This window comes from Dendronephthya gigantea, unplaced genomic scaffold, assembly GCF_004324835.1.
Source record: "Dendronephthya gigantea isolate DGI-Jeju-01 unplaced genomic scaffold, DenGig_1.0 000013F, whole genome shotgun sequence".
In the NCBI taxonomy this organism is placed as follows: Eukaryota; Metazoa; Cnidaria; class Anthozoa; order Malacalcyonacea; family Nephtheidae; genus Dendronephthya; species Dendronephthya gigantea.
Genome location: NW_021163023.1, coordinates 73,835 through 98,641, shown reverse-complemented (window position 1 = coordinate 98,641; position 24,807 = coordinate 73,835). Strand labels below are relative to the sequence as shown.

Here is a 24,807-nt window from a genome sequence, read left to right as displayed (position 1 = left end):
AAATTACAAGAAACAACCGGGGCAAATGGCAAAGATGCCATGATTTTCTTAAATTTTTGCGAAATTTAAGAATGCGCAATATAATTTATAGCTCTGCTAACGAATAATATTTGAACAGATATGCAAATTTGCTATGGCAATCTCCATATTCCATGTCCGCATTCCGCAATTTCTGGCCATTAGTGGTGGGCGATACCGATACCAAAGTATCGATACTTCCGATACTCAGAACTCAAAAGCTGGTATCGATACTTTTGTAAAATATCGATGATTTCGATACTTGTCACGCGGTCAAACTATTGTTAATATTTGATGTTACATGAAGTTCTGCGATTAATATTTGCATGAGTACAGTTTTATTTCCAGTCATTTTCCAGGTGTTTTTTTAATGCAATCTTTTTTGTAAAATTACTCAAATGGCCTAAATGGCATCTATATCGAATGTTCGTCCACAAAGTGTAGTCTAGGATCATTTTGAAAAGTTAGATACCACACTGAAGAATGATTATTGTTGTTGTAAGAATACATTACATTTACTGATAGTATGTGTATTTTTGTGTCTAATGACAAGTATCGGTATCGAAAAAGTATCGATACCAGTGGTATCGATGAAAAAGTACTTGGTATCGTATCGAAATCGATACTCATGGTATCGCCCACCACTACTGGCCATGGGTCGCACTCGGCCGCCGAAATGATAGATTTCGCAATCGTCATGCTTTTCGCGCGAGTAAGCCGCGAAATTCGTGACTCGTCACGCGTGGTCATGTATTTCGCAATGGTCATAAATTTCGCTTGACACCGGCAGACCGGCTCCGCCCCGGGGTATTGGATCTCGTGATCACAGATTAGGTTTGAAGGACACGACGATCACTAAAATTTATCGAAAGTATTTGTTTATGTACGATGCTGTATCGTGTCTGTATTGTATAAAGAATTGAAGGTACGAAACCCAAATCATAATAGTAATTTGCAGTAATTTGCCCCAGCGCGACATACTCAGATGCGAGTATAATGAAGGCAATGTGTATGGTTATTGCGCTATAGTATACAGAATTGCTATAAAATAATTTATTGATGAAACGCCTGCAAATATGATTGAATTTAAGACGGAATTTTATATATTTCTGGACCGGCACCACTTTCATATTACACACCGCGATAAAAGAGGTTGTTATTCTGTAATAAGAAATAAGAAATCCTTTAGAATAGCGAGTAAGAAAATTGTGAATTTCGTAGCTTTTATATCGAATGTAGTAAACAAGACGCCTTCTCTGGCGTTAACTCTGGCTTGCCGCACGTCCCAGTCTTGAATATAAAGCTTCTGAACATAAACACTACGGTTTATACTCATTGATTTAGAAGCCTTGTGAAACTAAATGTTGTTCGATGTTCAGGCCATGTTTTAAAATTAAAGATGATGTAAAGTCCGTTCTGAGCATATATTCTGCGCATAACAATGTTTGTTTACGTTGGTTATATAATCTTTACATGACGTTGCGTCGTTATAATTTTATTATTTTCTTCTCGCTCGACGGGCTGTGATCTGTGATGAATATGCTTATTTTTTATTATATTTTGAAGAAAATATTGTTATATTTTGAAGAAAATATAAAGCGAAGCTTGTAAATAAACCGGCCGTTATTTAAAACGTTATATATTTGTAATTGTAGGACAAGCGAGAAGGTGGCGTCTGTAGCGACAACAAATAGCCTCGCCATTTCGGGCCTTATTCAACAAATAAATTCTTGGAGCATTCCTTTCAGCATAATATTGCTTTTTCTAGCAGCTTTATGATAAGATAAGTTATCGTTCGATTATCGAGCAATTCGAGCCTCTTCGCCTTGCGACATGAAATAAAATAATTTTGCTCCCGAACTGCCGTTTGTAATACAACGCGTTAATATCGCATATCATTAACATTCCAAAAGTTGCTCCCCCACTGATGGAATGTGTTGATGCGCGGAATTTATGCGCAGAACGGACTTTACCTCATCTTTAAGTATAGAAGTGTTGTCAACCCGCTAAATGTTGTTCGACATTCAGAAGCACTGAAGCACATCGTACTTTAACGAGAGGTACGCATGCGTACACGTGGTTTGCCAATAGACAAATGGAGGTCACTGGTGCTTAGCAGTGAGTGTTGTATGAAATACTTCACCAAAATAATCTAGACGAGTATAAAAAATGTTATATATGTTGCAATGCGTACACAATAATTACAATACTCTGTATTGGTTGATTGTTACCATGGTGCTGCAAAAATTATTTGGTAATACTACTGTACTACAATACTATGACTGTCAAACTGAAATAAATAATTGCTCAATTTGGATAGATAAACGTATAGCCATTGAGGGACAATGTGTCTCAAAAGCTCTTGTTGCTTTCATGACTATCGGAATTTCACTGTACAATAACACAATAACACAGTAACACAGGTGTTGTACATGCGTTTAAATTTGTGACAATCCTGGAGTTCGTTAAAGCTTCCCCTGCAAGTTTCTCTTAACAAACTTCTTCTTGTGTCTGGGTTAAAGTTTGTGCTAAGATCTTTGTGTTGTGCAGATTTCAGTAGTGAACATACTCATGATATTTAGGACTTTTCATAGTAGCAAAAACTTTCTATGTTCGGTTCATAATCTTACAATGTGCACACTTGCACATTCTAAAGTTTATAATCGTCAAGAATTTACTTCTTCAAACTGCGTATCTTCCTCATCTTTGGTAGAGATTGGATCAAAGTCAATCAGACTCAGTTGAATCATTTCATAATATAAACTTAGCCTCTGGTTAAGGTCCGGAAATAATTTGCTTCGTTTGAAGTGGCAGGGTGGTTGTCCCACTTATTTAAATCAGTGTCAGAGACACTTTAATATGGCTTATAAACACAGGGCAATAAAGCAGTTGGAGATGATGAAATTTCCAGTTTCACTGTAAACTTACATGGCATAGTTTAACATCTATTTGAATACACTGATCTAACTAGTCTAAGATTGCAAGTTTTTGTTAAAAGGTCTGGACATGTTGAACCCTCTGCTAGATCCTGCTAGGCCATAGCACCTGTAACAGGGAATTCTATAAAGTTTGAATGAATTAAATTTCAAACTTTTGTTATTGAAAAAAATATTGGTCACAAAAACTAGATTATATTTTGCTTTTTAAGGGAGCGCTGGTGGTATTTTGGAGCAAGTTTAAATTGTTTTACAGCGTAGTCATTTTACTCAATGCCCCAGCATGAGAAGAGCATCATAACTCCAGGCTTAGCAGAAAGATTGGTAGACAGAGATATGTCGGAAAATAAACAATCCAAGAATACTGTTTGTAAACAGAAAGAAATTGAAGAAGAAGTGGAAGGAAAAAACATACAAAATGATGAAGATTGTGATAATGGTAAGAATACTGTACTGAAATTTTTACATATGGGGCCGGTTGTTCAAAAGCAGGTTAAATTTAACCCTAAATTAGTGCTAAACCTGGGGCCGGTTATTCAAAAGCCGGTTACCGCTAACCCAAGGTTAAAAATGCCTAACCCAGGGTTAAATTTTAAACCTAGGTTAGCGTTAACCCTGGGTTAAAATTCATAAAAAAAATAACCCTGCTGGCTAGGTGAGTTAACTTTTTATCCTGGGTTAACTTCGATTCAAAATGGATGAATAAGGAGCTGAAACACGTAAACACGTATAATTCGTCATGAATTAAACACTTTTGAAAGGTTTCACGAATAATTTCGTCAGCAAAGAACTATTTAAGTTTGACTTCGTTCGGTTTCAGCTTATGTATTGATTTATTTATCTTCGCTTCAATGCAATACACGATAAATGAAGACAACCGTACAAATTGAAACATCGTAATCGAAATATTTGTTTCGGATGCCAAAATTCGGTTCTTTTGATTGGCAGCAAGTGGTAAGGCTACGTTTGTTCCTGAATTTTGAATAATCAAAGAATGCCTGAAATTTTAAGATAGATGTTTATAATTTGCTTAACTTTATTTCACATCGACATTGTTTATCATACAAAATTGCCTTTCATTTCGAATCTTTCCAAAATTCCATGCACGGAAATTACTGTTCAAAACAACGTCCCTGCGACCCTGCCCTCACAGCATATAATCTTTCGACTGACAATATATCCTCGTCGGGTAAAGTTTTGACGCTCGTTTATTGACCAATCGAAAACGTTCTTATATCCAATTTAGTCCTTAAAATACATTTAATCTTAGGTTAAATATTTTAACCCTCAGGGGCCGGTTGTTCAAAAGCAGGTTAAATTTAACCCTGGGTTAGTGCTAAACCTGGGTTAAAATCCTTAACCCTAGGTTAGCTAAACCTGGGTTAAAACTGTGTTGTTCAAAGCAGGGTTAGTGGTAGGGTTAGTTAACCCAGGGTTAAAATATTTAACCTAAGGTTAAATATATTTTAAGGACTAAATTGGATATAAGAACGTTTTGATTGGTCAATAAACGAGCGTCAAAACTTTACCCGACGAGGATATACTGTCAGGCGAAAGATTATATGCCGTGAGGGCAGGGTCGCAGGGACGTTGTTTTGAACAGCAATTTCCGTGCATGGAATTTTGGAAAGATTCAAAATGAAAGGCCATTTTGTATGATAAACAATGTCGATGTGAAATATGTCGATGTGCAAATTATATATAAACAATCTATAATCTATTTTAAAATTTCAGCCATTCTTTGATTATTCAAAATTCAGGAACAAACGTAGCCTTACCACTTGCTGCCAATCAAAAGAATCGAATTTTGGCATCCGAAACAAATACTTCGATTACGATGTTTCAATTTGTACGGTTGTATTCATTTATCGTGTATTGCATTGAAGCGAAGATAAATAAATCAATACGTCAGCCGAAACCGAACGAAGTCAAACTTAAATAATTCTTTGCTGTCGAAATTATTCGTAAAACCTTTCAAAAGTGTTTAATTCATGACGAATTATACGTGTTTACATGTTTCAGCTCCTTATTCATCCATTTTAAATCGAAGTTAACCCAGGATTAAAAAGTTAACCCACCTAGCTAGCAGGGTTAATTTTTTATCAATTTTAACCCAGGGTTAACGCTAACCGAGCTTTGAGCAACGCAAATCAACCAAGGTTTAAAATTTAACCCTGGGTTAGGCATTTTTAACCCTGGGTTAAAGTTAACCGGCTTTTGAACAACCGGCCCCAGTTAACTAACCCTACCGCTAACCCTGTTTTGAACAACATAGTTTTAACCCAGGGGCCGGTTGTTCAAAAGCAGGTTAAATTTAACCCTGGGTTAGTGCTAAACCTGGGTTAAAATCCTTAACACTAGGTTAGCTAAACCTGGGTTAAAACTGTGTTGTTCAAAGCAGGGTTAGCGATGGGATTAGTTAACCCAAGGTTAAAATATTTAACCTAGGATTAAAAGTATTTTAAGGACTAAATTAGATATAAGAACGCTTTCCATTGGTCAATAAACGAGCGTCAAATGAGGAAATATTGTCAATCGAAAAATTATATGCCGTGAGAGCAGTAACGTTGTATTGAACTGCAATTTCCGTGGATGGAATTTTGGAAAGTTTAGAGATGCAAGGCCATTTTGTATGTTAAACGATGTGAAATAAAATAAAGCAAATTATAAACAATCAATTTTAGAATTTCAGGCCATGTTTGATTATTAAATTCAGAAACAAACGTAGTCTTACCACTGCATGCCAATCAAGAGAATCGAGATTCAGTTGACGTTTGAAATACAATGAGCTAAGATACCTGATACAATGGAATCCGAAAAAAATATTTCGATTACGATGTTTCAATATGTACGGTTGAATGCATTTATCATGTATTGCATTGAAGCGAAGGTAGTCAAACTTAAATAATTCTTTGCTCTCCGAAACTGTTGGTAAAACCTTTCAAAAGTGTTTAATTCATAAAGAATCATCCGTATTTACGTGTTTCCGCTCCTTATTCATCCATTTTGAATCGAAGTTAACCCAGGATTAAAAAGATAAACCACCTAGCTAGCAGGGTTAATTTTTTATCAATTTTAACCCAGGGTTAACGCTAACCGAGCTTTGTGCAACGCAAATCAACCAAGGTTTAAAATTTAACCCTGGGTTAGGCATTTTTAACCCTGGGTTAGCGTTAACCGGCTTTTGAACAACCGGCCCCTGTAGTAGGTCGTATAATGTATCAATACATTGGTTTTGTCTTGTTTGTAGCTTCATGTTTAGTTATATTTTGTGGTTTACTATTATTTCTTTTAAAAAATTAGGAACGTGCTGCGTACCTAGTTTTAAAAAGGTCCCAACAAAATTAAGCGTACTATTAACGATGTCTGCGCATATTCCTAAGAGACGTACCTAGGGTAGTTGTAGTTTCGAGTTATTTGGAGTTTAAAAAAAGCAGTCGGTAATTTTAAAATGTATGTAAGGTAGTAGTGGTTGTGGTCGTAGTGATAGTAGTGGTTGTGGTCGTAGTGATAGTAGTGGTTGTGGTCGTAGTGATAGTAGTGGTTGTGGTCGTCGTGATAGTAGTGGTTGTGGTTGTAGTGATAGTAGTGGTTGTGGTCGTCGTGATAGTGGTGGTTGTGGTCGTAGTGATAGTAGTGGTTGTGGTCGTAGTGATAGTGGTGGTTGTGGTCGTCGTGTTAGTAGTGGTTGTGGTCGTAGTGATAGTGGTGGTTGTGGTCGTAGTGATAGTAGTGGTTGTGGTCGTAGTGATAGTGGTGGTTGTGGTCGTTGTGATAGTAGTGGTTGTGGTCGTAGTGATAGTAGTGGTTGTGGTCGTAGTGATAGTAGTGGTTGTGGTTGTAGTGATAGTAGTGGTTGTGGTCGTTGTGATAGTAGTGGTTGTGGTCGTCGTGATAGTAGTGGTTGTGGTCGTCGTGATAGTAGTGGTTGTGGTCGTTGTGATAGTAGTGGTTGTGGTCGTAGTGATAGTAATGGTTGTGGTCGTAGTGATAGTAGTGGTTGTGGTCGTCGTGATAGTAGTGGTTGTGGTCGTAGTGATAGTAGTGGTTGTGGTCGTAGTGATAGTAATGGTTGTGGTCGTAGTGATAGTAGTGGTTGTGGTCGTTGTGATAGTAGTGGTTGTGGTCGTAGTGATAGTAATGGTTGTGGTCGTAGTGATAGTAGTGGTTGTGGTCGTCGTGATAGTAGTGGTTGTGGTCGTAGTGATAGTAGTGGTTGTGGTCGTAGTGATAGTAGTGGTTGTGGTCGTAGTGATAGTAATGGTTGTGGTCGTAGTCGTAGTGATAGTAGTGGTTGTGGTCGTCGTGATAGTAGTGGTTGTGGTCGTCGTGATAGTAGTGGTTGTGGTCGTAGTGATAGTAGTGGTTGTGGTCGTAGTGATAGTAGTGGTTGTGGTTGTAGTGATAGTAGTGGTTGTGGTCGTTGTGATAGTAGTGGTTGTGGTCGTCGTGATAGTAGTGGTTGTGGTCGTTGTGATAGTAGTGGTTGTGGTCGTCGTGATAGTAGTGGTTGTGGTCGTTGTGATAGTAGTGGTTGTGGTCGTCGTGATAGTAGTGGTTGTGGTCGTCGTTGTTGTGGTCGTAGTGATAGTAGTGGTTGTAGTGATAATAATGGTTTTGGTGGCAACAGTTACTGTTGTAGTAAAAGTATTTCTAAACACTCTAGCTTCTGACAACTATATAAAAGTGAAGTAAACATCTCCCGTTTTCCTGCCGCATGGAACCGGCAATCTACATGCAGATTTTCACCACTTATGTAAGAAATATAAACTTCATTTAACATTCAAAACATTTAACCGGCTTATATTAAATCCCCAACTCAAGGACTAAACATCGAATGTTGTTTTTTGAAATATATTTACGAAGTGATTGCAGTCGACTCTAAAAGCTTTGAAGTGATATATGTTTTATCAAAACTCCGATTTACACTTTAAGAAATGTTTTTGGATTAAAGCGACGATGTAAATCTTTAATAGGCGGTTAATATGTTTTTGCAAAACAACATACCAAGCTCATACTAAAACAAATAAAATGAATTTTTTCAGGAAACACGAAATAAACAGAATAGGCATCTGCCAGTTCAAAGATTACAATCTACGAGTCCTTCCCATTCCACCACTATAGTCTTGTATTGTTTCTGTATTCTTCTGATAAGTTTTTTAAAAATAGTTTTGCAAAATGACAGTTTGATTTGGCGATGTTCTTATTACCCCGGCGTCAGCGACTGAGTTGAAAATTCGCCTCGGTTTTGTTTTTATTTTTCCTCGTCGCAAGTGTGTAATGGCGCAAAAATACTAGTATTTGAAATGTGTATGTGATTGGATTTATCTACGTCCCAGTGTTATCTCCCAAGTGTTGTGGTGCACAGCTTTGGCTAATTTTCCGATGCGCGATTCGACTTCGCTCGCATGATACGGCAATTCCTCCAAGAGGAACAAATAAACCATTCTTTTCATGCTGTTCGATTAAGTTTAGATTGAATTGGGGTAAGAATATATTTAATACATGTAGATTCTTGTCCTATTTTAATGATATGGCTGCTATTTCGCCGTTTAACAAGATGTGTATGGGCGCGTTGACACGTCGCAGTTTACACAGGATTGAAAATTTAATATAACCATATAAGCACGAATTCCAAAGACAAAGTGAACGTATCATACGGTTTATTTACATTTTTGAACAATTTAACTTTTATACTTTTTAAAGTACGATGTGCTTCTGAATTTCGCGATCGAACAACATTTAGGTTCGCAAGGCATCTAAATGAATATGAACTGTATTGTTTATGTTCAGAAGCTTTATATTGAAGACTGCATGGCACGTGTGCGGCACGCCGGAGTTAACGCCAGAATAGGCGTCTTGTTCAATTATAAACTTTCGGTTTTAGCCAACCAGCAAGTTGTAGATCACCTAACCAGTCTTTACTCCTTGATATTTAGCGCATAGGTACAAATATACCATGACCATTGAACGTATAAGGTCCATAACATAGGATTTGGGCTACTTTTGATACCTCTATGGTCTGTCACATACCCGGGTGTAGTTCTTAATCCCCGTGAGGAATTAGTGCGGGGTGGGGACAATGTATTAAATTCCAAAGCAAAGACGCTGAGATAATCCAAACCTGAAGCTAGAAATGCTGACAAATTTGTGCATTGTACTACATCATTCCATCAGACCAATCAGAATCATTTCGACTTTCGCTCGAGAAAATCGCGGGCTCGGCGAACGATGCATCCTTTATGCGAGGGTTGATACCGAGCATGTAACAGCGCTAAAGTTTGTTTTCTAGTGACGGGAGATATTCCCAAGTTCTCTGATATTCTGGTATGTATATGTATGTCATGCATGATTTGACTAGCATACGACGCGGAACAGCATTGAAACTTAAATACATAAACTACACGGAGAGCGACGAGAACGAGGGACAAATCTAGCATCCAAATGAGAAAAAACGGCGCTAGGAAAACAGTTGATTTTTGTGCGAATGTGTTGTTTGAGTAGGATACTTTAATGTAGTGATTAATATTTTATCGTTAATTTACTTAGTATTCATTATAGTTGTATATAAAAAAAATCGAAAGCGTGTAATCGGGTGTCAGTTGTTCTATAACACGAGTCAAGTCTTTATATCTGGCGACGAGGATCTAAAATTGTAGTCTACAACTAGCCACACGAGTACGAAATACAAATTGTGTTGTTGCTTTGGAGGCAAGCAGTCTACGATACGAAATCAAACGACAACTGCAAAACACATGCAGCCTCAGTTTGGCAATAATTAAGACTTAATGGCTGTCTTTTCCTGCCTTTGAAGTTCTTCTGGACGGCCATACCGGACTAAGGGGCTTTTTACATGAGCCCGGTTACCCGAGATTCAACGAAGCGTGAGAGGACTTTGAGGTATTGAAAAAAGTCTTTATGGCACCAAACAAGCACATGCTATTGTTGTGGTAATTATACGACTGCCAGGATCTTGTTATCTACTCAGTTCAATACCTCAAAATCATCTCATGCTTCGTTGAATCTCGGGTAACCGGGTTCATGTAAACAGCCCCTAAGATGGAGGAAGTGGATAACACATTTAGAACGGCTGTGAACGGCGATGAACATTGCAGTTAAGAAAAAAATAAAGCACTTATGCTGCACTTTGCTGGCCCAGAAGTCGACGATATATATATATATATACACACACCCATTTGCAAAAACGTTTGCCGCAGATAGATAGATAGATAGATACTCAAAATCTAATTAGAATTGCATGTGATTACATTTGCATGGGATTTCAATAAAATTTCACAACATATGCAATTATAATTAGATTTCAAGTATATTATATCTACTGCGGTCAACGTTTTTGCAATGGGTGTATATATATATATATATAATATATAATATAATATATAACATATTATATATAATATATAAATATAAATATATTATATATAATATATATATATATATATACACCCATTTGCAAAACGTTGGCCACAGATAGATAGATAGATAGATACTCGAAGTCTAATTAGAATTGCATATGATTACATTTGCATGGGATTTCAATCATATTACACAACATATGCAATTCTAATTAGATTTCGAGTATCTATCTATCTATCTACCTGCGGCCAACGTTTTGCAAATGGGTGATATATATATATATAATATATATATATATATATATATAATATATATATATAATAATATATATATATACATAGAAGTGTTTTATGCGGTATAAAGCCGGTTTTCCACTAGCGATATTTTTCGCGCGAAGCGACATTTTACTTTTGTTTCAGAGCTCTCAACTGCAACCACCTGGAACAAATTGCTCCAATACAAAGGAATAAAGTCGCTTCGCGCGAAAAGTATCGCTGGTGGAAAACCGGCTTAGGTTGTTTTAGCGCATAAAACACGAGCTACGAGTGTTTTGAATAGCTTAAAATACGACATTAATATTCAATAGACGTTGCGACCAATCGGATTGAACATGAACTTTATATAAAGCCACATGTGTCTTTATATAAAACAGTGTCCTGATAGTGCTTTATCGAGTATAAAAGCCTACTCGCGTGTTTAAAAAAGTTCATTGGATTGGTCAAAACGTCTATTGAATATTAATGAGTATTTTAAATATATATATATTATATATATATGTATATATATATAAATATATATATATATGTGTATATATATATATATATATATATATATATATATATATATATAATATATATAAATTATATTTTATAATATATATATACACACCCATTTGCAAAAACGTTGGCCGCAGATAGATAGATAGATAGATACTCAAAATCTAATTAGAATTGCATGTGATTACATTTGCATGGGATTTCAATAAAATTTCACAACATATGCAATTATAATTAGATTTCAAGTATTTATCTATATATCTATCTGCGGTCAACGTTTTTGCAAATGGGTGTATATATATATATATATATATATATATATATATATATATATATAATCTTGGATCTGTGCGTAGTAAACCAGAGTGCTCAATACAAGTAAATAGTAGAGCAAAAACACAAACAAATCAACAAATTATAATCATAAAATTGTATTTCATCGCTACACTGTGTTTCACGTACTAGTTTTAGTACGATCCTCAGGCGATAACTATTTACAACGGTTTACGCACACGCGTTTTTGATTGATTACGCGAGAGTTTTAACGTGCATGTTTGCGTGCGCTTAACATTACAAACCTTAAAACCATATCTATGCCGGCATTTACTAAACAGTTCTGTCCTTTTGTTCAACGATTTGTTTTTGTCTGATAGCATGATTAATCTTTTTTCCTCGGTGCATAAATTGCAAACTTTCATTTCTGGACATGCGGCGGGAACTTGCTTCATCACTGACCATTTTATCCCAAATGGTTTATCTTGCGACTTGAGCCCCCAAACATACTTCGAGAGCTCCGTTTCTCCAGAGTAGCGTTCGTGGTTAAAAGACTTTAAGTGGTTGCTGTATCTGAGTTTGAAGCTACCTGATGTCATACCAATATAATGCTTGACAACTTCTCCATTATCCGAGCTAACTTCCGCTTTGTACACAATACTTTTCACGAGACAATTACCGTTCATTGGGCATTCCTCCTTAACTCTGCAGTTGCATGATTTCAAAGAACATTGGGAGTTGTTTTGATGTTTAAGGACTCTATGATTGTGGTTGGAGATTGAGGTTTTAACATTGTTCATACAAGAGTAACTCACTTTGACCGTGTTCCGGTTGAAAATTTTACTTTTCTCGTGAAAAGTATTGTGTACAAAGCGGAAGTTAGCTCGGATAATGGAGAAGTTGTCAAGCATTATATTGGTATGACATCAGGTAGCTTCAAACTCAGATACAGCAACCACTTAAAGTCTTTTAACCACGAACGCTACTCTGGAGAAACGGAGCTCTCGAAGTATGTTTGGGGGCTCAAGTCGCAAGATAAACCATTTGGGATAAAATGGTCAGTGATGAAGCAAGTTCCCGCCGCATGTCCAGAAATGAAAGTTTGCAATTTATGCACCGAGGAAAAAAGATTAATCATGCTATCAGACAAAAACAAATCGTTGAACAAAAGGACAGAACTGTTTAGTAAATGCCGGCATAGATATGGTTTTAAGGTTTGTAATGTTAAGCGCACGCAAACATGCACGTTAAAACTCTCGCGTAATCAATCAAAAACGCGTGTGCGTAAACCGTTGTAAATAGTTATCGCCTGAGGATCGTACTAAAACTAGTACGTGAAACACAGTGTAGCGATGAAATACAATTTTATGATTATATTTTGTTGATTTGTTTATATATATATATATATATATATATATATATATATATATATATATTAATATATATATATATATATCGCGTATGGAGTCTACAATTTCAGACAAGCAAGACAGAACCAAGGTCAAGACAGAATCACTCGATAGTTATCACGTCAAACCTCGTCAACTCGCCAAAACTTGCGATTTTTCTGATATAAATAAAGAGATAAAAGAACATGTTATTCTTAGTTCCATTTTGAACAAGCTGCGTAGACGAGCACTTCAGGGTGAATACCGTTTAGAAGAGCTACTAAAGGTTGGAAGGTCTTTGCATGGAAATAAGTGACAGCAAAGCGAAACATCTGGAGTGAAGAGATCAAGCAGTAAATTCAGTTTCTGGCAGAAGCAGAAGTTATCAAGTGAGACGAAATTATTCACCATCGTTCTAGTAAGAAGAACTTGCATAACAAGAAACAAATTAAATAAGCCCCGTTTACACTACAGTCAATTTATCGGCACGGCACGGCTAAAATTTGTACCCGTGCCCAATTTTATTAGTGTTCAGGCTACCAAAACACAGGCCGGGCACAGATGAAATGGGCACGGGTACCCATTTTAGCCGTGCCGTGCCAATAAATCGAGTGTAGTGTAAACGGGGCTTTACATAGCCGAGCCTGCAGAAATTGTGGTGGACATTTTCCCCAGAAATAAGTTTGTCCAGCGAATTAAAGATAAAGTTTGTAGAGCATGCGGGAAAAGAGGACATTTTGCACGCGTATGTCGAACAAATCCACCGAAATCGAAGGCAGTTAATGCTGTCGCAGATTCTCTTAACGAAATCCGACTAAATGTTGACGAAGATGAAGAATACGAATATGTGTCTAATTGAAATAGAAAGACAATGTCTCAACATAATGATTGATACTGGAGCATCAGTCAACGGTGTCAACCTGATAGATGAAACAACATACAGGAAAATAAACCGACGTGGGGAACAAAGATTGGAGAGGCAGAGCGTCACATATACTCGTAATGATCTTCGATTCAGCACCTCTACCAGTATTCGGAATGTTTCTTTCTGATTGTTCCCATGTGTTTTTAAACGCCTGTAGGAACGCCCAGTGTGGCATGAGTGCTGTGGTCCTAAAATACTAAAGGAATAGCATAACGCTTTTGTTGGAAGTATATATAGACGTGGGGTCTGGACATGTTTAGGCCAGTTTTCCATTACACGAATTTTTTCGCATGATTCGAAGCGAAAAAAAAATCGTGGCAAAAAGAATTTACGCCAGCTTATCCCGTTGCAGAATTTTCAGTTCGCGCGAACAAATTCAGCAAGTGGAAAACGGGTTTCCACCGCGAACTTTTTCGTACGACTTGACTCGTTGCGGCAAATTGCATCAAGCGTTCCAAAATGTCGGTTCCCTAATTATATACAGGACTGTCCAGAAATAACTGACACTGCGGCCCGGTTCGGTTACGGTCGACCGATAGAAACCGCAGACGACCGCAAGGGAAAAATATGATCGCGGTTGCCGTTTGTTTCTAAACGGAATGTTATGGACTGCTGATAACGACAACACAATAATCAAATCGAAAACATCGCAAAAATTTCAATGCCAGTCCACGTTTGGCACAGTCTTTCAAATAGTTAACCTGCACCCTAGAACGAGAGCGAACGAGTAGCCTCATTAACTGAACGAGGGCACGGTTCCGAATCGATCATATACGGCTTCTATATTGGCTAAAACAAGTTAAATTATCATATAGGTTTTTAGAGACACTTAGCTTGACGTTTAAGGGAAACGCAAAACTGCTGATAAAAATTGTGATCAAAAAGATGTTATTTATGTTTAGAAGAAAAGGATAGGGCCTATTTATTAAACAAAACGGTGGAATTAGTTTTCACATGTTGTAATGTATATATATATATATAGACACGGACAGTAATAGCTAAATATAGACTTGATTAGGGGATTGATTGACATTAATTGAGGGAGATCTAGTTCTCTGAATAGCTGTATTTGCTACTCGCATATCTACGCACAATCGAATCTTATCGTCACGCTTTGGGACGACGACGACTGGGGAAACCCACTCCGTTGAAATTCCTTCGGGTATTCTCTCAATGATGTCATCCTGTTCTAATCTGCGTATTTCATCTTCAATTTTTCCGCGTAAATGGAACGGTGCTCGGCGCTGCGGTTGTGCAACTGGTGAAACGGTTTCATCGATAACTAATTTGATTTGTTTGTTCTTTAGTTTCCCAAGTCCACAGAACACAGGGCCATGTTTATCTAGGATGCGTGCGAGGTTTTTATCGCTCGTTGTTGGTGTGATTTTTGAACGTTCTGTTTCCTTGTTTATCTGATTTAAATGGAGACTTACGAGTCCAAGTTCTTGTGCAGTTTCAGAACTAAGTAAACAACCGCCGTCGTCAGAAGTAACAAATATGGTAGCTACCGTGAATTTGTGTTTCGACTCTGCTAAAACGCGGAATTTTCCTTCCATCTTCACAGGTGTTGTGGAATTGAAGGGATATGCTTTCACGGATGTTGGCTGAAGTCGGATATCTCGCAGTTGTTGGAACGTGTGTTTATCGATTACATTTATGCTTGACCCCGTATCAATGGTCATTTTTACTCTTTGTCCATTGAGAGCAATTGACGCTTGCGGGTGTTTTTGTTTGTTGTTGACCGCGTAACAATATTCTGGACCACTACTGTCGCTGCTAGTGTTGTCCTGGAGGTCTGTGTTAACTGGTCGTAGGTCTTCGCGTGGTTTACCAGTTTGTCTATTTTCTCTCGTGTTGCTACTGCGGCACTGGCTAGCAAAATGGTTTAGTTTACCACAATTGGCACATGTCTTGTTTTTGGCAGGGCACGGTTTGTTGGTGTGAGGGTAGCTGCCACCACAGTAAAAACATGTCTTATTGGATGTCTTGTGTTTTGTTTCTTTCGCGGTTGGCGTTTTAACTGCTTGAATATTACATTGGCGACGAAGACTAAAACAAGTGATTAAAACATATTATATAATGGCGACATATCTCACGCCTATGCCACCGTTTGACCCTGATGCTGACGCGGGAGGAAATATAGCGGCTAAATGGCGTACTTGGTTGGCAGATTTCAAAACATTTCTAACGGCGAGCAACATTACAAACAAGACACGCCAACGAGCATTACTTTTATACCAAGCAGGACCGCGAGTACGGGAAATCTTTCGACACTTTCCAGACCCTGGTAACGACGACGACTTCGATAAAGCGACGGAACTTCTCACCGAATACTTCGAGCCTCAAAAAAATCGATTATACGAAGTCTACAAATTTCGACAAGCAAAACAGAGCGACAGGAAATGCACTCATCGAACGAGCAGCGGACGAACCAACGCCAGAACCAGTGGTGAGAAGGTCAACAAGGCAGCGTAGACAGAGAGAACTTTTTGGAAATGCAATAAACCCAAACTTGATAATTCATTAAACAAAGGGAGAGATGTAATGTATATATATATATATAGACACGGACAGTAATAGCTAAATATAGACTTGATTAGGGGATTGATTGACATTAATTGAGGGAGATCTAGTTATGTAAGGGATATAGAAAGATACATAGAAAAAGCGTAAGAAACAAACAATATTACACATGTAATCACTAAAGAATGTTTCGCGCCGATTACGTCGTACGAAACAAATCTTAGGGCATCGTTTGACCACCGACGTTTCGACCAAAACTACTTCAGCGGCATCATTTCGTTATAATTATGTCTACGACCAAATGATTCCTACGGATGAAACAGACTGTAGTGGACAGTGGTGATGGCAATTGTAGTAGTAGTAGCATAGCGTTATTACACGCGGTTTTAACGAATTTTCCAGTTTTCAAAAGCAACTAAATTTTTTCATAATTTATTGTAATATTGTTGATAATTATACTGAAGGATAACACGTTTTGACAAGTCTCGGGCATATAACTCTTAAAATTTCCTTCCAGAATTGATATTATTTAGTTTTAACTACAAACTTGCCTTGGCGAATCGCGTTCAGTGTACGTGGGCCTTTAAGACGATTTTTCATTACGTGTGCTTCGCCTTTGTTTTTCAAGCCTGTCAAGGCCGCATGAGCTGACTCAGCTCTGCATGCGCTCGGAATTTTTCTCGCGATGAAATTTGGTATCGTGATTTGTCAGTGAAAAAGTCGGCCTAAAAAGCATTTATGCTAGCTAATCACGTTGCAGAATTTGTAGCTGTACTTCTCGCGAACAAATTCGCCAAATGGAAAACGGGCTTTACACGGCGCACTTTTTCTGAGTCTTCTGAGAAGTCAGTGCTCCCAATATTATAAGACAAAATATTTTATAGCTCTTAGAGTGGTCGTCCTGCGGTAACCATGCCTGTGACACCTCGTGAGAGGAGCCCCCAAATCCCCGACATATTTCTACCTCCCAGCGGTGCAATGCCTTCCCAGGCAAGTTGCATAAAAAAGTTTAATAGGGTCTTCATACTTGCGCTGACTTTAACTTGTGAGAACTTCTTTATATAGGAACTGATAAAAAGCAAGAGCAAGGTGTGCGTGGAGAAGAAAGAAAACTACACCTTTGGTTTGAACTAAGAGAGCAATTTGAACGAACTCAAGGTTCGCTGGAAGTGATAAAATATCTTGTTCAAGAGGGCGCTGATTTAACTTTCAAGGATGCACACGGGAGGACTGTGCTATACTCTGCTGTTACTAAAAGTACTTTGGATAGAGTAAAATATATTGTTGAAAAGGGCGCTGATGTAAATAACAAGGATTATGACGGGTGGACAGTGCTGCACTCTACTGTTACAACAGGTACGCTTGAGAAAGTAAAATATCTGGTGGAGAAAGGCGCTGATGTAAATGGCAAGAACGCCAATGGATGGAGTGTGCTGCACACTGCTGTTACTGAAGGTAAGCTTGAAAAAGTAAGATATTTTGCACACGGGAGAACTGTGCTATACTCTGCTGTTACTAAAAGTAATTTGGATAGAGTAAAATATATTGTTGAAAAGGGCGCTGATGTAAATAACAAGGATTATGACGGGTGGACAGTGCTGCACTCTGCTTTTACAGTAGGTACGCTTGAGAAAGTAAAATATCTGGTGGAGAAAGGCGCTGATACACATGGCAAAATGACCAACGAGTGGACTCTTTTGCTCTCCGCTGTTGCTGAAGGTACTCTGGAAAAAAAGAATACATCGCCAACTATTTCGGTCGATGAGCTATAGCGGCTGCATCAATAAACCCAAACAACCTTGCATAATACAGTAAACGTATAGTTACAGAAATAGAAACACTGAAATTTATAAAATCAGCATTCCTTTTTACGCTTGGGAAAATGGGATCTTGTTGCTGTTATGATGACCTATGGCGCAGTTTGAAATTTCGGTGATAATGAAGATTGTTCTCCCAGCGTATAGGCCCTGTAGACACGCATGATCCCCGAGCCGGCGCGAGGGTACTAATTCCGCCCGGAGATTAGGAATTACACCCGGGACCCGGGAGAACATAGCAGAATCCAAAGTTGCCAAAATGTCATGGACGTTCAATGGTCATGGTAGTTGTGCGCATGCGCAAAATTTGAATGAAGAAAGAACGACTACGACTTGCTGATTGGCTAAGACAAAAAGAGAGCATGCATGATAGCGTCAGCATTTTAACCGTCATTTTTCAAACTATTTTTTAAAAATATAAAATGAAATCATGGAGTCAAATATTAAAACAATGATAAAAGATTTAAAGATCATCACAGCACAGAAACAGTTGGTGAAATAGGAACGACTCGTAGTTTATAATCTTTGAAGTGGTAGGTGTCTATATTTTGCTTATTCAGTGTTTGCTGTAAGATTGCATTGTTATTTTGACAAGTACGAGCTTGGTATGTCGTTTTAGAAGGAGCTAACCGACCGTTTAAGGCTTTACATCATCGCTTAAACTTTAAAAAGAGTTCTCAAAAGTGTACTTCAGAGTTTTGATAAAACAAATATCAATTTGCAGCTTATATAGTCGCTAAAATCATTGAATGAAATAAATAATCGAAAAACAACATTCGACGTTTAGTGCTTGTATGGTTATTATAATTATTTGTGCTGTTTTGATGTTTTGAAGGTTTAGCTATTGAAAAGTTTAACACTCACTTAAACGTAATGCAGCAGCCAATCAGGTGATTTCTGTTCACCTTTACGACTGTCTTTGTTTCCGAAAAATTTGCACGAGTTATTTCATATTATACAATACCCCATTAAATTTAGGGCGCTTAATTGGTTGATAACGATCACGTGATATTAAATAGAAAGTCCCATTACCCAAGAGTGCAATGGAAAGCGTTCCATTGCACTCTCCAGAGGGAACATTCTATCTTTCACCTCGTGAAAATATTTTTACCATTGCACTCATAAACATTCATTATTTGTATCATATTAGCGTAGAAAGGTAGGTCTGGGTAGCGCACGAAATATTTTGCTTCGTTTAAAATGGCGAAGGGTTGCTGCATGCATTTTTCTAGTATAAACAATAAAATCCGCAGGAACCTTCATTTTTATCTCAGATTGATAGGAAATCTACAAACGATTAACGTTAGCCAAAGCCGAGTACAAATTATAAGTACTTCTTGAAATATACCCAAAATTTGAAAATATACCCAAAATATGAAAATATACCCAAGAATAACAATTCGTTAAAGGAAGTAGAATCTGTTCATTTTCGCTTTATTTACTAGTAACGTAGTATAGGCTCGCAATTTTCAAGCTTATTCCCGATATGCAAATTCTCTGTAAAATTCCGACCGAAATATGATCTTGTGGAAAATATGCGATTTTCATCATGATTTTTAGTCGAGGTGATGTTTCCTTATTTTTTTTCTATAGGTTACAAAAAATTTTATTCAACAGGAAAAAGCTTGTTTTATCATAATAACTCCCTATTAACCTTCCTACACCCCTTTACAACAACGCCATTTGCTAGGCAAGCTACATGAAAAGTTACACCGTTTTATAATGTCTTCATTTTCTTGCTAAGCATGCACTTCTTTCGTAATAGTTTTTCCTCTTGTCCTGTTGCTTTCAATTTCACTATGAGAGAAACTTACAAATTACAAAAATATCCCGCCAAGATACTTCGTTAGTAAATAATTAACCTCGTTGGTGAACTATTGAAAACACACCGGCCATGCAAATCGGAATGTTCTCGGTACGGCCTTAAAGATATCTAACTAGCAAGAGTAGGCTATTTAGATTCTCAAACCTAACTCCACACGAACAAGCAAATACCATCAACACAGCTTTGCTCGCACCACTTGAAGAATACAAACCTTTCACTCCTCTTGAACGCCTGCCATTAAAAGATTCACCTAACAAAATACCTAACTGGCTCTTGAAGGAATATTCATATATTGTTGCTTTTCCCATCACGAAAATGCTTAATTCATCTTACTGTGAACAGCTGATACCTATAGCCTGGAAGATGGCAGATGTATCCCCATTACCAAAGAAGAAACCAGTAAAACGACTTACGACCAATATCCCTGTGTTAGTATGTGTCTAAAGTAGCAGAGGAGTTCATCATAAAAGATTATGTAAAATCAGATGTTTTAAACGTGATAGATCAGCGCCAGTACCCGTCGATTCCAAAGTCGTCAACTACCATGTCGTTAATAAGCAGGTTACATCATTGGTATTTAGAAACTGATGGGAATGGTGCGACCGTAAGAACAATTCTATTCGATGATCGAAAAGCGTTTGATTTAATTGATCATGAGATCCTTATCAGGAAAATGAGTAGTTTGGATTTACCTTGGAGCATAATCAGCTGGATAACTGAGTTCCTGTCTAATAGAACGCAGAGAGTGAAATTGGCCGAAGGCTGTTATTTTGAATTGGGTTCTGTTCCTTCTGGCGTTTCACAGGGTACGAAGCTGGGCTTCTGGTTATTTGTTTTAATGATCAACGATCTTGATATTAATTCGCCATACCTATCATACTACAGCATCACAGATCCTCCCAAGGGTGGTGTCAGTGAGGCCCAGAGTATAGTGGATCGTGTTAGAGCGCAGTGTTTAGAGGAAAATAGATTTCAAGAACTTAGAATTACATTCTCGCAAAATTCAGTAACACCAGTAATGTTTCTAACATTAAATGTAAATGGAAAGAAATCGAAACTGTTGAGAATGTCAAATTTCTTGGGGTTACACTAAGTAATAAATTTACATGGAATGCTCATATCGAAGGAGTCATCAAGAAATTCAATAAGAGACTATACTTTTTGGTTCAGTTAGAGAAGGCTAAGTTACTAACTGCAGATTTTATTTTATTTTTTACATCGTGTGTTGGATCAACCGAAATATTTAAAGATTGACCTTGTACTTTTAGAAAAAAGAGCGATAGCAATTATAAAGCCAGGAGTGGATTATGGTTCAGCTTGTGAAACTTGTGTGAAGACCAGTCATCAATCGTATCTTGACCTAAGAAATGAACGTAAATTTAATGCCACACATTTATACTGATCGTACTAAGAATTCTTTTATATTTAAGAAAAGCAGCGAAAACGTAATAATATGTGATAAATAGTTACACTGAAGTTAAAAATGTTGTATAGGTAATTTTAAATTTTGTAAATATTACGCAATTCAGCCTTAAGGCCTTGTTACACGGTGCAATTCCTCTTGGAACTTCCAATGCAATTCGTCTTTTGAGAGATGTAAATTTTGGCTACTACCAAATTTTTGTCTTTGTTACACGCCATGGTTTTTCTTTTACATTTTGGGAACTCCTCACTAATTTACATCTCTTAGAAGTAGAAGTGCGTTGCAAATTTCAAGAAAGAAAAAGGTAATTTTATCTCTCTATCTATCTATAAGCTTTTTTATAAATCCTGTATAGGCTCAGATAAAAAGCAAGAGCAAAGTGGAAGTATGAGTGTGCATTGGGATGAACTACGAAAGCGATTTGAACGAACAATTACTCAAGGTTCGCTCGAAATAGTAAAATATCTTGTTGAGCATGGTGCTAATGTGAATTGCAAAGATACTTATGGGCAGTCTGTGCTGCACTCTGCTGTTGCCAAAAGTACTCTGGAAATAGTGAAATATCTTGTGGAGAAACGCGCTGATGTAAATGGCAAGACGACTGACGGCTGGACAGTGCTACACTCTGCTGTTACAAAAGGTACGCTGGAAATAGTAAAATATATAGATTGAAATATTTAAAAACGTATTGTTAGCGACATGTATATAATTGCCAGTTATTCTGCGAACTCAAGTCGTACATGTGCTGATAGCTCACGAGGCGCGTGCAGGGCTGGGTCATAACTATTCACTCTACCAGCAGTTTTTTCTGCCTGGCAGTCGTGTGAAACTGCTTTAGGCAATTGATCAATTCTGCTTTGGACATCTCTATCATGTATGCGGAATCGCAGAGGTGTAAGTTCGATCCGAAGTTCCATTTTTTGCTACGTTTCTGCTTAGGTATAAAAAATCGTATGTCTTTACCTCCGTTGTCCGGAAAAATAGTCAACATTAAATTTAAGAAATCAAAATATATTGCTGTCTTCTAAATTGTTTGTGTAGTTGCAAGTGTACCAAAAGGTTTAATAAAGGTCTTATCGCAACAATATCTGCACTAACTTTACTGCATATTTTATGAATGTGATTCTCCCAGTTTTGTTTGCTATCCAGATCGATTGGCTCATATAACAATCCAGGACCCGTTGATTTGATGATAACATAAATTTCGCATTTTTCTGGATGCACGATCTCTTAATTTATCACACCCATTCTGAAACAATATTGTGATAGATACGCGTAGAGTGTAGCTGTTAATTCAAAATCATTAACAAAGCGTTTTTTTTTAATCTTTAAGTCGTTTGCATGTTTTGATTAACTAGTATATTCTAAGCTTTGGAATTGATATGTTTTTCTTGTAGGAGCGCCCAGAGCGGGGTTGTGCTGAGGTCCCTAAAATACTAGTAAAATAGAATAACACTATTGTTGTGAGTGTATTGAGACAAGAGGAAAAATACTTTAAAAAAATCCAATTTCTTCGCGCGAAGTCTGACTCTCAGCGAAAACAATTAAGAAAAATTAAAAAATATTTGCGGCAGCCAATCACGTTGCATAACCTTCCAAACAAATTAAATTCGCCATTTTTAAACGAACTTTAAAAAAAAATAATGTTAATTGTACAACTATGTAAATCATATCTATACGAATTTAAATTTTGAATAAAACTATTTATTGCTATTGAGGACATTTTTAAACTGACCAATGGTTAGGTTGCAACATTTGGCAAATTATATTCCACAGCATTGCTCCAGTATAAAGTAAAAAAAATTCCGAATAGAATAAACATCTTCAGAATCAATATTTGAATGAAACAAGACACAAGTTGGGACTGTAAATTTTGGACTTTCAAAGCCATGAGATCGAATCAAAGAAACTTACAGTTTCAACCTGTGTCTTGTTTGATTCAAATATTGAATCGACTGGCTGTGGTTTTTGCTCCGGAATAACTTATGCTCTCATTCATAAAATTAATTTCAGGCTTCGGAATTTGAAAATTATTGCTGCTCTTTTTCAAATTATGAAACTGATTATCTGAGCTATTGCTTGATTTACGCAATTATATCTTACTTTGTACGCGAGAATTGCTTTTTCGCTTTCATCCCTAATTCATTCAATATATCGCTTGATCTTATTCCATACGATTTACACGTCAAACCCGACCTTAACTGGCGCATAGTACGTGAAATCGCACCTACGGCCAGCACCTTGACGGCCGCCTTGAAAGTGGACTACAATTTTACTCTCATGCGTACAAAACTTAGCCGCGTTAGGGACAAGTTTCGAATCACTGAGCATGCGTCAAATCGGCCGCACTGAAAGTAAGTGTAAGTGCAGGCTGGGTTTTATGACCCTTGCAGGCATGTTCTGCATTCTTTGTAACTTGTCAATCAAATAATGCAGGAGGTATTCCAAAATTTCCTTCAGGAATTGAAATTTTTCGCCTCACGCGATTTTTTTACCTATCCTGTATAGGCACATATAAAAAGCAAAATTCCAGTGGAAGAATGAGCGTAGGTGAAGAAGAAAAGCCCCTGCAATTTCAGGATGAACAAAGACAGGAACTTGAACGGACAGTTACAGATGTAAATGGCAAGGATACCGACTGCTCCGCTGTGCTGCACTCTGCTGTTACTGAATGTACGCTTGGAATAGTAAAATACCTTGTTGAAAAGGGCGCTACTGTAAATGGCGAGAATACTGACGGATTGACTGTGCTGCACTCTGCTGTTACAGAAGGTAAGCTCGAAATAGTAAAATATCTTGTTGAAAAGGGGGCTGATGTAAATGGCAGGGATACTGACGGGTGTACTGTGCTGCACTCTGCTGTTACAGAAGGTAAGCTTGAAATAGTAAAATATCTTGTTGAAAAGGGCGCTGATGTAAATGGCAGCTATACCGATGGGTGCACTGTTCTGCACTCTACTGTCGCTGAAGGTATGCTGGAAATAGTAAAACATCTTGTTGAAAAGGGCGCCGATGTAAATGGCAGCAATACTGAAGGGTGGACTGTGCTCCACACTGCTGTTACTGAAGGTGCTCTTGAAATAGTAAAATATCTTGTTGAAAAGGGCGCTGATGTAATTGCCAAAAAAAGAAACGGGTGGACTGTGCTGCACTCTGCTGTTACAAAGGGTGTACGCTTGAAGTAGTAAAATATCTTGTTGAAAAGGGCGCTGATGTAAATGTCGTTTATATGGACGGATGGACTGTGCTGCACTATGCTGTTAGAGAGTGTACGCTTGAAATAGTAAAATGTCTTGTTGAAAAGGAAGCTGATGTAAATGCCAAGAATAATGACGAGTGGCCTTTGCTGCACTTTGCTGTTACAGAGGGTACGCTTGAGATAGTAAAATATCTTGTTGAAATGGGCGCTGATGTAAATAGCAAGGATACGGACGGGTGGACTGTTCTGCACTCTGCTGTTACGGAGGGTAAGCTTGAGATAGTAAAATATCTTGTTGAAAAGGGCGCTGATGTAAATGGCAAAAAA

The 24,807-nt window shown here is 37.6% G+C and overlaps 1 protein-coding gene across 1 annotated transcript; it reads left to right on the top strand.

The window, feature by feature from the left end:
* Positions 1-842: 842 nt before the first annotated feature.
* Positions 843-24,798, top strand: LOC114519579 (putative ankyrin repeat protein RF_0381). The gene is made up of 5 exons (XM_028539730.1): positions 843-943; positions 3,167-3,393; positions 17,282-17,671; positions 21,637-21,921; positions 23,790-24,798. Exons 2-5 carry the CDS (start codon positions 3,228-3,230, stop codon positions 24,464-24,466), a joined length of 1,518 nt encoding a protein of 505 aa, XP_028395531.1. The 5' UTR covers positions 843-943; positions 3,167-3,227; the 3' UTR covers positions 24,467-24,798.
* The last annotated feature ends 9 nt before the right edge of the window (positions 24,799-24,807 follow it).